Genomic DNA, 17909 nt, shown 5'->3' on the forward strand with positions numbered 1-17909 from the left:
AAATGCTTTGTGTATCCTGTTTATTTAGCTTAAGAGCACTATAATGCTATGTTCAAAACCTAAATCATTACAAGCTATTTATACTGCAAGCACTCCATTTTTTAATAGTTCTGTCTGAAATTTCTGAACTACACCTGAAAGGTTTAACAATGATTTATCATTCTTTCCTCTCTTTAGATCATCCAGCCCATGGAATAGATGCCCAGAAAAATCTTCAGCTGACTTTGACTAAACCTCCTAAAAGTCAGGTTGAAATTATTGTTGAGTCCCAATCCCCAATGCAGTGTTACAAATAAAATCTATTTTTATTCTTCGGCTCCATACTGTGGGTAACAGCTTCAACAAAGAATTTGACCCGAAGCAAGATGAACTCCAAATAACGCATAAAGTAACATCAACATGATGCAGTATGTGTGAAACAGATCTTGGTCCCGTAAGAGCGAAAGAGAAGGACAAATCAGATCATCACACGGGATGTCTTTTTTGTGCGATTTTGCATTTTCCCATTCAAAACAAAAAATAAATAATAAATTTGAAGCTACTCACTCATGGATTCTGTCAGCTTGGCCATTGTTGCAGTTTCTTCTTTGTGCTTTTCCTGGAGGTGAGAAGAAAAGACAATTATCTGTAAAACATGTCTTAGATATGAATTGATCTAATTGCCATTTACAGCTATATCTCTCTTCCTTCTTTTTCCTAGGTCAGAATTTGGTTTCCAATAATTAAATGAATAAAAAACCCACATGATTGTTATATTATCAGTCAGTCACTGAAAAGAGATTCTTAGGGCATTAAAAAGCTCCCTATTGCTCTTGGAAATGAGCATCTGTCACACTGATCTTGGATATATATAATTGGTGACGCACGACCAGTTTTCAAAACCTCTTTGACACTGGATTTTTGACATCCATATGCCAATTTTTTTTTTTCTCTCTGTTTTCCCCCATTGAAGCTTTCTTGGTATTTTTGGAGTTGATATTTTTGTAGTCATTTGGTTTCTTCTTTCCAAAAAACTAAATAGATTTTATACATATTTCTTTGTCTTACTTTTTTGGGTTCCTGGAGCCTTTAAAAAGTCATAAGTTTTGATGGGCTTATAACCTTATCTACTTTGGGCTAAAAACATTTTGTTTTAACCGAGATATAGGTTATAACCCACTGAGTTTGAAAGCCAGAATAATACATACAGAAATTGAATCTGTCCTAATTAAAAAATGACTTTGGAGCTATTAAGAATACTGGTCATCTCTACTGAAAAGTTCTCTTTAATTTCTCCACAGTTCTTTGGGTTTAATTTCTTTGTGTTCCTAACATATGTAGTAACTGCAACATTGCCCACTATTATACTTTTTTTGCAGTCTTGTTTTTCTGTGAAACTAAAATATGTTCATTATTTAAAAACTTCAGAAAAAAACTGAAAATTATAAATCTAATGCCACCCCCAGAGGAAATCATGGTTACATTTTGGTGACTGCTTTCTAGGCTTATTTCTTTACCTGTGCATATTTACAGATATGGGAATATGATCCTATCTTCATAGAGATAAATATCTGTGCTATACACATTTTGTGTTGAAGCAACTTTTTCACTTAACATCATATCATGCATCTTTTTATGCCAGTAAAGGTAGAATACATCATCATTTTTTAAATGACTGCATAGTATTCATCATGGACTATATCATCATTTCCTTTACCAGATCCCATTTAATTTACTTAGAATTTTTCACTACTTTATAAAACACTGGGATGAGCATCTTGGAACTTATATGGTTGTGCACTTGTCCTGTGCAAGTTATTTTATGAGGATAAATCCTAAGGTGAGGTATGGCTTGGTCAAAAAGTCTAAATGTTAAAAATTCTGACATATAGTGCTCAGTTGTCCCCCACAAACGTTGTACCTGACAGTGTATAAAAGTGTTCAGTTCCTTACATTCTTGCCAGCTTGCCAGTGGCACTAGCACTTTTGACTCCTAGTCTTTGCTAAATCAACAGGGAGATAACATTATCTTGTTATTTTACACTGTTGTCTTTCTCTGACCTTTTGTTTACGGACAACTGTAGTGTTCTTTCTCATGTCATCGTTATGAAGTTTACTCATGGTTTCACACTGTTGTGTTCCAGCCCCTCTGCCATCAACATTTTAGTGTTTGGAAGCCCAGAGTAGTATTTGCTTTTCCCCATGGCCCTGGTACAATGCTGAGTACAGTCTAGCGGTTTGGCTAACACTCGAACTGATGTGTCATGGCTTGGGTGTTGTAGTACGGATAGCAAGATCATTATTCATCCTCCTTATGACACTATTCCCAAACTGGAAGGGTATGCTTTTATTGAATGGCAACAAACAACTTCGCACATGGCAAATATTCTTGATTTCCACAGCCCTGTATTCATGACAACGAAATCAGCACACCACCTCTTTCTTAAACTAATAATTGCCCTTGAGAACAGAAGGAGCTACGGAGCTGTAATCTACCAACCTGCTTGCTGTGGAATTTCACCCATGATATTTAGCCTACCGCTTGGGTTATGTCAACATGCAGAGAAACAGCATGGCGTGGGCCAGTAGAGAGGCTAAGTGTCACATCACAGAGCTGAATAAGACAGGCAGAGAGGAGCCTCTTACACAACACTGGTTCATGTGAGTGTGCACAGCGGCTGCTCACCAGCCGACCCCAGCGGGTTGTGACAATTCAGGCATAAAAGCTGTTCCATGGCAGGGACTCAGTGAAGTTGGTCCCAGAGCTTGTTCTGTCTCTGTGGGTCCTGTCATTGACTCTCAGCTTCCCCTCATAGCCCAGCTCTGCTATGTCTGTCCGTCTAGCTGTACTAGCTCTCCTTGTGTCCTGGTCTGTGACTTGACTTCCCCATTTTCTGTGCTCCATCAGGCCTCACTCTGGATCACAGACCTCTTCAGCTTGACCCTCCTCTGATGGCACCAGCAGTGAGAACCCCCCAATGCCAAACCATAGGCATCCAGATTCCAGGCATTACACTTTTAACAAGCCCTGTTTAGTGTGTCTGTTTTCTTGAGTGTGTGTGTTACCACTTTATCTCTTGTGACCTAAGGACCCTGCCACATTCTGGACCCCATTCTTGCTGGTGGGTGGTCCTTGCAGCTATTTTTGTTCAGATGTGCTGGATATCTTAGTCCTAGAGATGTCAAATACTGCCTGGACCAGCAATTTCCTCTTCCCTGTAGTTAAATGGAATCCTCTGACATTAAGTGGGGAGAGGCTCCTAAAATCCTAAATATAGCTCTCCCAGACTGACTCATCTATATCATAACTTATGGTGGAAATCATGACATATGTTTTGGTGTAAGTGGTTTAGTTATTCTATTGGATGTCTCTAAACTCCTTATGTCCTTCCCTCATTATCAGAAAGTTGATGTTTGCAGTTACACGACATGTATATCCAATAAAGCATTTACATTTCATTCTTGGTCTCAAGCAAATTCTCCTTATTTTAAAGCCAAGAGTTTCCTTCACAGCAAATTTCCTGGTTGTTGGATTTACATTACTGGGAAGAGATTTAGAATTACAGCATATTAAAACTGGAAGTGATTCTTTTAGAGATTGTCAAGCCCAACGCCATAGTGATGCAGTTGATGAAACTGAAGCCCAGGGAAGAGTGTGATGTGCCAGGAAAGGATTTAGAGGGAGTCAATCTCTTTCCCTTATCCACAACCTCTGCTCTCCCAGAAATCTCAAGGCCCATCAAACCTAAGCCCATTTAGCCAAGATCCCTTACACAACAGTCCCAGTGCGGTGTTGAGGTTTCCTAGATTTGCCATTTCTATGTTCTTTCTTCGAGTATTCTCATTCACAACAATGTCCCTAATTTCCATGAATGGCTGGCAATGCCCAGATTTGCATATCCTGCCTGACCTCTCCATGGAACCCCCGCTCTCCACTTCTTCTTCCTTCGTCACCCCCTGATATTTCGCATTTTTTTTTTTTTGAGATGGAGTCTCGCTCTGTTGCCAGGCTGGAGTACAGTGGCATGATCTCCGCTCACTAAAACCTCCGCCTCCTGGGTTTAAGCAATTTTCCTGCCTTAGCCTCCCGAGCAGCTGGGATTACAGGTGCACACCAAAACGCCCAGCTAATTTTTGTGTTTTTTAGTAGACACAGGGTCTCACCACGTTGGCCAGGCTGGTCTTGATCTCTTGACCTCGTGATCCGCCCACCTCGGCCTCCCAAAATGCTGGGATTACAGGCTGAGCCACCGTGCCGGGTCTATTTTGCATATTTTAAAGTTGGTCTTCCCTCGCTGCACTCTACTTAGGAGACTATTAACATTGCCTCCACCTGCTTGGAGCCCCATCTACAACCCTAAAGGTTTATCATGAAATAGCTCTGGGGGATCTATCTAAAACACAAACCTGACGTGGCCTCTCCCTGCTTGAAATCCATCAGTTCTTTAGCAATCGAGAACGCAGTCATTGCTTTGAGCCAGGGCCCCTGGAACGATAATTCTTTCTTCTCCACTCATACCTTAGGTCCAGCTCCCTGCAATCCACGACCGTTTTCTACCTCCTTGCCTTGGCAAGCACTATTCCCTCTGCCTAGACACTGCAAGTTCCACTTCATTCTTGTCCTCTCCAAATTCATCCCTAAAAACTCCGCTGGGCACCACCCAGTCTTTGCTGGCTCCCCTGCTCTTTCTGACCATTTTCGTGAGTTTTATCTTTAAGTTTGTTTGTGCACAAATGCATCCATGTGTCACACTGTATAATTTGTTATGGCATCGAGGGACTCTGGAAGCTCTGGAAAATGCCAAAGCCCCATCTCAATAGCCTCATCTGGAGGTCATGGCTGGGAGGTGGTGTGTGGTAGACCAGAAGCCCTGACCACTAAACCTCCCCAGGAACCTGGACAAGTCATTTTACTTTTGGAGCTACTGTTTCCTGGTGTGCTCATTTCAGAAGTGGTCCACTGCTTGCTGTTTTCTGCCCTGTCCCTCATCCCTTACTCCCATGGAAGTCAGCAAATGAAGAGGATACCTGAACATGCTTTGATAGACTGTGATTATTGGTGGTATTTTAAGGTGAAAAAGACAGATTTATTTGTTTCATGAACTTGTGTTAAAAATGTCTTTCCCTGGGGGAGCCAAGGATTTTTATATCAGAGGTAATCATCTCATGTTCTTTTAAAATGAAAAGAAAATCAGAAATGCAAGAATCATACTTGTTGGGAGCAAAGAACTTACTTTGGCCTGAGAATTTTTTGTTCTTGCGTGTTGTGTCTATCCCACTTGGATGTTCTTAGAGAGGGTGGCGCGGAGAGAGAGAAAGAGAGCACATGTATAAGAGTTTGGAAGCGTGGGTGTAGAAAGGTTTTTGTCATGGTTTTACCACTCATTAGTTTATTCACTCATTTAACTAATCTTGGAAGCTCTAATTTTCTCATCTGTGAAGTGGGGATAGGTGGAATTTGCACTGCCTGATTCACAGGACTGTTTGAGGAACAAATGAGACAATGTATATAAATACAGTCAAGTGTAATGTCCATGTGTGGGTTTGTAATCATTCCGTTTGGCTACTGTGTGGGGGCCCAGAGTTAGAACCTGTTCTTGCTATTTGAGGACAAATATTGACCTCTAGCATTTGTGCCAAAAATAACAAAGCAAATTTCCCTGAAGTTAGCCAGACCCACGGCTGCCAGCCCCTCAGGGAACTACTCATCAAGAGTGTCAACAGCTGGTGACTATGCAACCCACACCTGTATTTCCACACCCCTGCTCCAGAATATAAGGTCTCCAGAACCTAGGCACACTGCTTGGAAGAGCTATGCTATTTTGCTCTAGGAGGCACTCCACTTAAAGTTGTATTGTTGTACATTTAATAAAAGGCATTCATAGACACATCGAACATTTGGGGGAATCATGATGATATGTTTGAGCAAAACATGTTCACAGATGCTAAAAAAAAATGTTAAGTGTCTTGTTTAAATCATAAACTCCTCGCGTAGAGTATTGACTTTCAGAGGCAATGGGCATTTAATTTTCTGTCTGGACTTTATTCCCTCTGCCACACCTGGGGAAGTAAATAAAGGCTCAGCAATTTGCTTGGGTGTGTGTGTGTGTAATTTATACTCCCACATCTGTTTCAGCTAAAGAGAGTATGGCTTTCTACAGAGTCCATGCCAGATACATACTTCTCTTTGAGTGTCTAAAATGACAGAGGTGTTTTTAATGAGGGCAATTATAACAGTCTGACTTTAGCTCAGAGCTAAGGCTGAGACACTCTGTGTGTGTGTGTGTGTGTGTGTGTGTGTGTGTGAGGGAGAGAGGAGGATGGGGAAGAGGAGATTGATTCATGAATGCAGAGCATCTAGAAAGGGTAGAAAGGGTTTTTTTCCGCTGCATGGGGCTCCCTCAGACAGAGGACAGGAGCTGGCAGAACCCAGTGAGGTCTGCATTTTCGGCGGTGCTGCCTTGCTTTCTGCTACCCAGAAGTAGGCTTTTAAGGATGAGGGGGAAACTCATCATGGCTGATATATTTCAAACCGGTTATATTTGCATCTCAGATATTTTTATCTCTCTAAAATGTGTGCTTGTATTCATCAGAAAACTGTGATTTTTTTTCCAAAATACAACCATTTAAAGAAACATTTATGCAAAGTAGGAAACGATAAAGCCATTTTACGAACTTAGTATCCTCAACAGGGCCTCACCTCTGGTTAAACCTGGAGCCCTCAAATCTCCCACCCTGTTCTTCAGGTTCTCAACAAATGCACCAGCCCTGGCCCCTCCTCACCTTCCCCCCTCCTCTTCCCTGACACGGTGTGATGGCAGGTCACCTGAGGACTGATTTAAATGGAAAATGCCACATCCTCAGATAGCCAAGCAAGTGAGTGTTCTCTTAGTACAGCATCATTTATGTTGCCTTGAGTTGCTGCTGAAAAATATAGGCCACAGCATTTAAGAATCACTAATTAGTTTTTTGCCTAACGAAAAACAAATGGAAATGAGTAGCCAGTATGCAAGTATGATTTGGGGCAATATAAATATAAAATACATAAAAATATAACAATATGAAAATATATAAAAATAGTAACTCCTAACGTTTACTTCACATTTATTATAGCCTGTCACTGCATTAGTACATTAGACTATCTCCTTAATTCTCACAAGGACCCTGTGAAATGGTACTGTCTTCTCTACTTTGAGGATGGGGAAACTGAGGCACAGAGAGGTTCAGCAGATCATGCCAGATCACACGGCTGGTAAGGAGTAGAGTTGGGCATTAAACCCAAGAAGTCTTTTTTTTGCACCTGCATCCTGCACCACAGTGCCACCTGCATCCCTAAGAACTGGTGAGAAGTCCTAGAAATGAAGGCCATTCGTGCTGAAGGCAGCAGTGGGAATCCAGGTCTAAGATCCTTCTTCAATCATCTGATGCTGAAAAATTTATTGATGTGCACAAGATGGGCACTGGATAGAAGAGGACATCCAGGTAAAGCCAGCTTTACACCTGCCTTCAGAGAGCTTCCAGTTTGGTCCAGAAGGCAAGATGTGTAGAGAAATAGCTGCAATATGTGGTATCAAGGGTAAAACACCAGAAGGGTTCTACAGGACATTGATAGAAAGAGGAACAGAGGGAGCAAAGAGAAAGGGAGAGACAGAGAGAGAGAGGGAGAGAGAGAGGAGAGAAGGGAGGGGGAGAAGGAGGGGGAGAAACAGAACAGAGACAGAGAATGAGACTGGAGAAAATGTAGTTCTAACTCACAGAACCAGGGCGTGCCTCATGGAGGAAGCAGCTTCAAGCTGTGAAGGAGGGAAAGAAGAGCGATGGGAGAGGGGAAGGCAAAGAAGAATACTCCAGATGGAGAAATGGCACGAGGAAAGGTGGGAAAGCTTGGTGCGTGAGGAGCAGCAGGTCACAGGGGGACCAAGGCTTTGTGTGAGAAGAAGAGCAGGAGGCTGGCACGGAAAATGAGGACATAAGCCCTGGAGGGCCCTGGAGGCCAGACAGCTGCTCAGGAGGGAGGCCGGGGCTGGAGTAGTGGCGAACCAGTGGGAAGAGGAAGGTGCCTGTGTGAACACCGTGGCAAACCACCCTGGTGAGCCAAGGAAGGTGGTGGGAGATGTGGAGGCAAAACCCAATGAGTGTGCTCTCCTGTGAGCCCAGGGGCTAGCAGATTTGAAGAGTAAAGAACTTGCCTATCAGGATGGGGTACCATTTTTTTCAGAGTAAAGTTAGTTTTCACCACTGATATACTCAGTTAAAGTTTCTAAAATAATCTGAAATTTTCACAATTTGGGGTAAAAACATCTGTGGGGTGTGCCTGAAGGAGGAGGTGACATTCTTGCTGGGCAGGCCACGTAGGATGCTTTAGGTGAGAAAGCCCTCTTTGCAATAAGGCTCAGAGCCTTAGCCTTACCAGATATCCTTTCTAAGGTCCCTATGTACAGGTCACCCTGACTGGTTCCTTATGCTGCCATCATTGTGGTCTTGTTGACCAGACCAGGGAGGGTCCTAATACACTGAGGTATGAGGATATCTCATAAAGGTAAATCAGATTCAAAGTTAAGCTTGTACTAACGTTGCCTCAATTCCTTTGGGCTTCAGCGTGAGTTCGTAGATGGCAGGAGAGCATTTGGAACATTGCCCTGGGTACTTTCTTGAAAGCTGTTGAGCACATGACTTTCTAAGAGTGATGGGTAGCAGAGATAAGAGTTAGAAAACAGTTGGACCACATGGCTGCCAGAGTTTCTCCAAACCCAACTCTGTGTGTGTCCTCCCTGGCTTGAAATACTGTGGGACAAGCTCTCGACTTTCAGCGTCAATATCCAGACAATGTTTCACGAATTTCCCCAGGGGAGTTGGTTTCTTGGAATATTGGTAAGTGACTCATTTCTCCTTTCCTAGAGCTCCTGGAAATATTGTAAAATATAGGACAAGCATTATCACCAAAGACCTATCAGGAAATTTCCTTTAAAGAAAATACTATGCGAGACTGCAGGGAGGCACTGAGGATGTCCAGGTAACTGGAGGATACAGAGCCCGTGCCTGTGGTGGACAAGCATCTGCAGTCTTTTCCCTGTCAGGTACCTCTGCTTCCAAGATGCACCTATTCTAGATTTGGTCCCTCGCTTCCCAGGACTCAACCACAGTGCTGAATCTTGGAAACAGGCAGGAATTTCCTGTTGGTCTCATGACTCTCAATCTATGGCCTCTTTTCTGGTTCAGCATCTCTCTGGGGGCTCTTGTCTTGCCTCCAGGGTGATCTTCCAGACATCCTAAGCCTTGCAGTGGCCAATGCCTCTCCCACCGGGCTTCATCCAAGCCACAGGCATTGCCAAACCACCTCTATTTCCAAGAGGAAAGGGAACAGATGCCATATTAGTTCCTTTCTTTCCCCTTTACTTTTCCTGGTTGCCCACAATCCAAGTTCTAGGCAAACTGAGTCTTCCAACATCCACTCTGCACTCCCAGCTCCCCACATTCCATGGCTTGCCTGGACCCTTCCCTTCCAGCCGTGGTCTCCACCTACCTATCCAGGCCCATTGCTTATCACTTCTACATTATGCTCCCGCCCGACGAGCCCCTTTGGTCTCTGAACACATTGCATTGCTTCATCCCTCAATTCAGGTTTCACTTCCGTTTGACATTCTCCCTGGCTACCCCATTCTGAGTGCCCATCCCCTCTGCACCTTAGCAACTGTGCATACTGTGGATGTAGGATTTGTCATTCTTGGAGCCATGACTTACAAAGTAACAGAGCAAGTCAGAGGAAATTGTCTTGACAACTCCAGGAGCAACTGAAACACTATAAAGGATGAATTCTTCTGTTTCCAAAAAGGGTAAAACGAAATACCAAATCACAATCAAAGAATGAATAGAATGAATGGAATGTCCCTGAACAGCTGTGAGTTTCCTGACATGAGATGCTGATCAGTCATTTCTTCAGAATTTTCCAGAAGAATTTCTGCCCCAGAAAGTACTGCAATACAATGACCCGTAAGAGCTCTTCTAAAATGGTTTCAGGGATGTAGTGATAGTTGAAGGGAAAGAAATCCCTGATTCCTTTTGTTTTTCTTTGTATGACCTTCTTTCTTCTATTTGATCAGAGGTGGGTTGTGGGGTGCCAGGGGTCAGGTGGGAGTGATGATAGGGGCAGGATGGCAGGCCCGAAGGTAAGGCTGGTTAGTTACTCTGACATATAAGGGATACTTAGAACAGGGGTCCCCAACCCCCAGGCCGTGGACCAATACTGGTCCGTGGCCTGTTAGGAACTGGGCCACACAGCACGAGGTGAGCAGTAGGTGAGCATTTCCGCCTGAGCTGCACCTCCTGTCAGATCAGCGGTGACATTAGATTCTCATAGGAGCGCGAACCCTATTTGAACTGCACATGTGAGAAATCTAGGTGGTGCACGCCTCATGAGAATCTATTGCCTGATGATGTGAGGTGGAACAGTTTCACTCTGAAACCATCCCCATCCCCTCCTCCTGCCCCAGGTCCGTGGAAAAATTGTCTTCCATGAAACTGGTCCCTCGTGCCAAAAAGGCTGGAGGCTGCTGACTTAGAAAATAATCACCTTGCCCAGCAGCTTGACCCTGTTTTAAGGAGTCACTCAAGCCCAGTGGTGAGTTTGGTATGGTCACTAGAATGCCTTATATTTGTCTAATGCAATGTTGTATCAGGGAGCCCCATGCAAAGGTGCTGTGGAGGACTCTGGTTACCATGGTGCTCAATTCTCTCCTGCCTTTTAACTTATGCCTATAACTTCAATTTAGAGGAGTGAATCCTAGGGAAGCCTAGGGTTATGCATGCTGCTGTGGGACTATTTGTCATGCTTCACTTTGAGAACTGACTGGGTTGCAGTGAAGAGTAAGGGATTCATTCATTCATTCATTCATAGCTCAGCCTGTGTGCATCTGTGAAAACACATAGCCTTTGGGAGGGCCATGATCAACTTTTGTGACAGGAGATTTAAGCCTAAACTGCCTAATACTGGATAACCCACATGGAGCCCTCTAATCAGACAGGGAGCCCAGTGGGGCATGATAATGGCTCCTCCCCAAGCCAGGCCACTCTGGTCACTATCAGTATCCAGGGAAGTGGTGTGGATGCCTATTCTCAAAACAGGATACTATCCCGGCTGAACTCTGCCACAGCACTGTCAGCAGGACAGCAGAGAGTCCCAGTTATTGGAATAACCCCAGAAAGCCAGCTTGTTCCCTACGCATGCAAAAAAGTGTAGGGTGCAGAAAGATGTGCTTCTTCAACCTCTCATCTGTGTCAATAGTTATAAAAGAAACTAAGTCAGGGGAATATTTTTAAAATGTTCCTTTGAGAAATTCAATTTTATAACCAAATGTGACATTTACTGGGGCTGGGGACTGAGGAAAATTTACAGATAGAAACTATATTATTTTCTTGTGCTTCTTGTCATGTGTTTTCAGCTTGAACTTCTGTTTGGATACAGGAGGGAAGGGAGAGAAGGTGACCCCTTTGTTAGGTATTTAGTAATTGATTCTCAGCAACAGAGATCTCTGAGAAGGAAAATGAAGAACACCGTCCTAATCTCTGTTGTTCTTTTATCTCGTCTCTCTTTTTCTCTATTTACAGTTAATTTCTTCATTTCAGCTTTGGCAAAGATGATGCAGATTGATTTTTTTTTTTCCTATTCCTCTCACTAAGCACAACAAAAAAATCCTGGACAATATATATGACAAACTTAAGTTGACTCTCAAAGGTGAATAGAGGAAGCCATACCAGCTAGGGACCTTGGGATCTGAGGAATAACATGGGAGTGAATTCTCTGAGTTCTTTTTTTTTTTTTCTATATTGTTTATCCCTGACTGGATATTGGAGATGCCAGCAAATTGGAAATGTCAATAGATGCAGACAAAAATGCCCCAAGCTTGAATTCTTTAGCCAAAGACCTAGGAGAGAGGTAGTCTAAGAAGACAGAAAACCTTTGAACAATAACCTCTGTAACCAAACATTACAGAAAACACAGCAATTCCACCTGGAAAGCAAAGGCTGGGTGCGGAGCTTCGGCTTCCACTCTTATCAGGTGTAATGCTGCACCCAAACCTGTTGCCAGCATGGTGTCAGGGGAGACAGAGTGGAGATTCTGAATTTTCCTTCTTGCTGAAGGATAATGAGACTCCCTAGAGACCACATGGGGAGCCTGGTCCTCCATACGGTTCTGGTAATAATGAGGTATGTCTCCCCAGACCCACCAGGGAGGTATTAGAGGAGGGCCAGTATAGAGTCAGGATATTCACTGCCATCCAGCTGTAACAAGGTCACTCTTGCAAACTGTTGGTGGAGACCACCAAGTGGGAAGTAGTAATGAGGTGCCCCCTCCTATCCCAGCCAGGATGGTGTTGCTGGAGGCCCAGTAGGGATCATGAACCTTCATTACCATCCAGCAGTAAAAAGGATGACACCTTACTAGTGAGCAATGAGGTGGTTCCCTCCTTAGCACCAGAGTGATGTCAGAGGAGGCCTGCTATAATACAAGATTTCAATAAGATCCAGAATCTTATAATAACACCAAAAATGTTTAGGTTTCAGTAAAAAATTACCTGTCATACCAACAGAAAGAGCTAAAACTGAATGACTGAAGACAAATATCAACACTGATATGACCCAGATTTTATAATTATATGAGGAACCTAATGCAGCCTGAAACAAATGAAGAAAAGTCCTAACAAACAAATAGTAACCTCAGCAAAAAATCAGCACTCATGGAGAAGAACTGGAAAAAAATTCAGAACTAAAAATTTTAATAACTGAAATTAAAAACTCAATTGATGGGCTGAACAGCAGGGTGGGTAAGACAGAGCAAAGAAACAGTGAACTTGTTGATAGAACAATAGAAGTTATATAATCTGGACACCAGAGAGAAAATAGACTTAAAAAAATGAACAGAGCCTTGGGAACATGTGGAGCTGTAACAAAAGATCAAACGTTTATGACATAGAGTATCAGGAGGAGAAGAAAAAGAAGATGAGACTGAAGAAAGTATTCAAGGGAATAATGGCTGCAATTTTTTCAAATTAAAACAAAACAAAACAAAACTACAGATCCAAGAAGCCAAATGAAACCCATGCAAGAAAAACCCAAGGTAATTCACTCAGAGACACATGATAAACTTCTGAAAACTAAAGAAAAAGAAAAAAATCATGAAAGCAGCCAGGGAGAAGTAATGCATTATCAATAGGGAAAGGTAATTCAAATGACAGAGGTTTTCTACTTAGAAACTATGGAGGTCAGAACAAAATAGCATAACATTTTTCAACTACTGGGAAAAAAAAAAAACATTTTTCACTAAGGGCAGCCAGAGAGAAAGGTCGGGTTACCCACAAAGGGAAGCCCATCAGACTAACAGCGGATCTCTCGGCAGAAACTCTACAAGCCAGAAGAGAGTGGGGGCCAATATTCAACATTCTTAAAGAAAAGAATTTTCAACCCAGAATTTCATATCCAGCCAAACTAAGCTTCATAAGTGAAGGAGAAATAAAATACTTTACAGAAAAGCAAATGCTGAAACATTTTGTCACCACCAGGCCTGCCCTAAAAGAGCTCCTGAAGGAAGCACTAAACATGGAAAGGAACAACTGGTACCAGCCACTGCAAAATCATGCCAAATTGTAACGACCATCGAGGCTAAGAAGAAACTGCATCAACTAACGAGCAAAATAACCAGCTAACATCATAATGACAGGATCAAATTCACACATAACAATATTAACTTTAAAGGTAAATGGACTAAATGCTCCAATTAAAAGACACAGACTGGCAAATTAGATAAAGAGTCAAGACCCATCAGTGTGCTGTATTCAGGAAACCCATCTCACGTGCAGAGACACACATAGGCTCAAAATAAAAGGATGGAGGAAGATCTACTAAGCAAATGGAAAACAAAAAAAGACAGGGGTTGCAATCCTAGTCTCTGATAAAACAGACTTTAAACCAACAAAGATCAAAAGAGACAAAGATGGCCATTACATAATGGTAAAGGGATCAATTCAACAAGAAGAGCTAACTATCCTAAATATATATGCACCCAATACAGGAGCACCCAGATTCATAAAGCAAGTCCTGAGTGACCTACAAAGAGACTTAGACTCCCACACAATAATAATGGGAGACTTTAACACCCCACTGTCAACATTAGATAGATCAATGAGACAGAAAGTCAACAAGGATACCCAGGAATTGAACTCAGCTCTGCACCAAGCAGACCTAATAGACATCTACAGAACTCTCCACCCCAAATCAAAAGAATACACATTTTTTTCAGCACCACACCACACCTACTCCAAAATTGACCACATAGTTGGAAGTAAAGCTCTCCTCAGCAAATGTAAAAGAACAGAAATTATAACAAACTGTCTCTCAGACCACAGTGCAATCAAACTAGAACTCAGGATTAAGAAACTCACTCAAAACCACTCAACTACGTGGAAACTGAACTACCTGCTCCTGAATGACTACTGGGTACATAACGAAATGAAGGCAGAAATAAAGATGTTCTTTGAAACCAATGAGAACAAAGATACAACATACCAGAATCTCTGGGACGCATTCAAAGCAGCATGTAGAGGGAAATTTATAGCACTAAATGCCCACAAGAGAAAGCAGGAAAGATCCAAAATTGACAACCGATCATCACAATTAAAAGAACTAGAAAAGCAAGAGCAAACACATTCAAAAGCTAGCAGAAGGCAAGAAATAACTAAAATCAGAGTAGAACTGAAGAAAATAGAGACACAAAAAACCCTTCAAAAAATTAATGAATCCAGGAGCTGGTTTTTTGAAAGGATCAACAAAATTGATAGACCGCTAGCAAGACTAATAAAGAAGAAAAGAGAGAAGAATCAAATAGACACAATAAAAAATGATAAAGGGGATATCACCACAGATCCCACAGAAATACAAACTACCATCAGAGAATACTACAAACACCTCTACGCAAATAATCTAGAAATCTAGAAGAAATGGATAAATTCCTCGACACATACACCCTCCCAAGACTAAACCAGGAAGAAGTTGAATCTCTGAATAGACCAATAACAGGCTCTGAAATTGTGGCAATAATCAATAGCTTACCAACAAAAAAGAGTCCAGGACCAGATGGATTCACAGCAGAATTCTACCAGAGGTACAAGGAGGAACTGGTACCATTCCTTCTGAAACTATTCCAATCAATAGAAAAAGAGGGAATCCTCCCTAACTCATTTTATGAGGCCAGCATCATCCTGATACCAAAGCCGGGCAGAGACACAACCAAAAAACAGAATTTTAGACCAATATCCTTGATGAACATTGATGCAAAAATCCTCAATAAAATACTGGCAAACAGAATCCAGCAGCACATCAAAAAGCTTATCCACCATGATCAAGTGGGCTTCATCCTTGGGATGCAAGGCTGGTTCAATATACGCAAATCAATAAATGTAATCCAGCATATAAACAGAACCAAAGACAAAAACCACATGATTATCTCAATAGACGCAGAAAAGGCATTTGACAAAATTCAACAACCCTTCATGCTAAAAACTCTCAATAAATTAGGTATTGATGGGACATATCTCAAAATAATAAGAGCTATCTATGACAAACCCACAGCCAATATCATACTGAATGGGCAAAAACTGGAAGCATTCCCTTTGAAAACTGGCACAAGACAGGGATGCCCTCTCTCACCACTCCTATTCAACATAGTGTTGGAAGTTCTGGCCAGGGCAATTAGGCAGGAGAAAGAAATAAAGGGTATTCAATTAGGAAAAGAGGAAGTCAAATTGTCCCTGTTTGCAGATGACATGATTGTATATCTAGAAAACCCCATCGTCTCAGCCTAAAATCTCCTTAAGCTGATAAGCAACTTCAGCAAAGTCTCAGGATACAAAATCAATGTACAAAAATCACAAGCATTCTTATACACCAATAACAGACAGAGAGCCAAATCATGAGTGAACTCCCATTCACAATTGCTTCAAAGAGAATAAAATACCTAGGAATCCAACTTACAAGGGACGTGAAGGACCTCTTCAAAGAGAACTACAAATCACTGCTCAATGAAATAAAAGAGGATACAAAGAAATGGAAGAACATTCCATGCTCATGGGTAGGAAGAATCAATATCGTGAAAATGGCCATACTGCCCAAGGTAATTTATAGATTCAATGCCATCCCCATCAAGTCACCAATGACTTTCTTCACAGAATTGGAAAAAACTACTTTAAAGTTCATATGGAACCAAAAAAGAGCCCGCATTGCCAAGTCAATCCTAAGCCAAAAGAACAAAGCTGGAAGCATCACGCTACCTGACTTCAAACTATACTACAAGACTATAGCAACCAAAACAGCATGGTACTGATACCAAAACAGAGATACAGATCAATGGAACAGAACAGAGCCCTCAGAAATAACGCCACTTATCTACAACTATCTGATCTTTGACAAACCTGAGAAAAACAAGCAATGGGGAAAGGATTCCCTATTTAATAAATGGTGCTGGGAAAACTGGCTAGCCATACGTAGAAAGCTGAAACTGGATCCCTTCCTTACACCTTATACAAAAATTAATTCAAGATGGATTAAACACTTAAATGTTAGACCTAAAACCATAAAAACCCTAGAAGAAAACCTAGGCAATACCGTTCAGGACATAGGCATGGGCAAGGACTTCATGTCTAAAACACCAAAAGCAATGGCAACAAAAGCCAAAATTGACAAATGGGATCTAATTAAACTAAAGAGTTTCTGCACAGCAAAAGAAACTACCATCAGCGTGAACAGGCAACCTACAAAATGAGAGAAAATTTTTGCAACCTACTCATCTGACAAAGGGCTAATATCTAGAATCTACGAAGAACTCAAACAAATTTACAAGAAAAAAACAAACAACCCCATCAAAAAGTGGGCAAAGAACATGAACAGACACTTCTCAAAAGAAGACATTTATGCAGCCAAAAGACACATGAAAAAATGCTCATCATCATTGGCCATCAGAGAAATGCAAATCAAAGCCACAATGAGATACCATCTCACACCAGTTAGAATGGCAATCATTAAAAAGTCAGGAAACAACAGGTGCTGGAGAGGATGTGGAGAAATAGGAACACTTTTACACTGCTGGTGGGACTGTAAACTAGTTCAACCATTGTGGAAGTCGGTATGGCGATTCCTCAGGGATCTAGAACTAGAAATACCATTTGACCCAGCCATCCCATTACTGGGTATATACCCAAAGGACTATAAATCATGCTGCTATAAAGACACATGCACACATATGTTTATTGCGGCACTATTCACAATAGCAAAGACTTGGAACCAACCCAAATGTCCAACAATGATAGACTGGATTAAGAAAATGTGGCACATATACACCATGGAATACTATGCAGCCATAAAAAATGATGAGTTCATGTCCTTTGTGGGGACATGGATGAAATTGGAAATCATCATTCTCGGTAAACTATTGCAAGGACAAAAAACCAAACACCACATGTTCTCACTCATAGGTGGGAATTGAACAATGAGAACACATGGACACAGGAAGGGGAACATCACACTCTGGGGACTGTTGTGGAGTGGGGGGAGGGGTGAGGGAGATTAGGTATATCTCCTAATGCTAAATGACAAGTCAATGGGTGCAGCACACCAGCATGGCACATGTATACATATGTAACTAACCTGCACATTGTGCACATGTACCCTAAAACTTAAAGTATAATAATAAAATAAAATAAAACATTTTTCAGCTCAGAATTTTATACCAGCAAAAATATCTTTCACTAATTAAATGAAAATCAAGGCACTCAGGCATTTTCAGATGAAAGAAAACAAAGAGAATTTGTCACCAGCAGACCTACCCTGAAAGAAAGGAAGTTCTCTCAACAAAAAGGAAATAATAAAAGAAGCGATCTTGACAC

At 41.8% G+C, this 17909-nt stretch overlaps 1 protein-coding gene across 1 annotated transcript in view; it reads right to left on the reverse strand.

The window, feature by feature from the left end:
• Window positions 1–17909, reverse strand: part of KCNJ6 (potassium inwardly rectifying channel subfamily J member 6) — a 300315-nt gene that overhangs the window by 219510 nt on the left and 62896 nt on the right. The window contains exon 2 of the mRNA XM_054468952.2: window positions 547–598. Within this exon, the coding sequence (XP_054324927.1) occupies window positions 547–571 (25 nt within the window). The 5' untranslated portion in view covers window positions 572–598. The remainder of the gene's footprint in view (window positions 1–546; window positions 599–17909) is intronic.

Source organism: Pongo pygmaeus, chromosome 22 (assembly GCF_028885625.2).
Source record: "Pongo pygmaeus isolate AG05252 chromosome 22, NHGRI_mPonPyg2-v2.0_pri, whole genome shotgun sequence".
NCBI classification, from domain to species: Eukaryota; Metazoa; Chordata; class Mammalia; order Primates; family Hominidae; genus Pongo; species Pongo pygmaeus.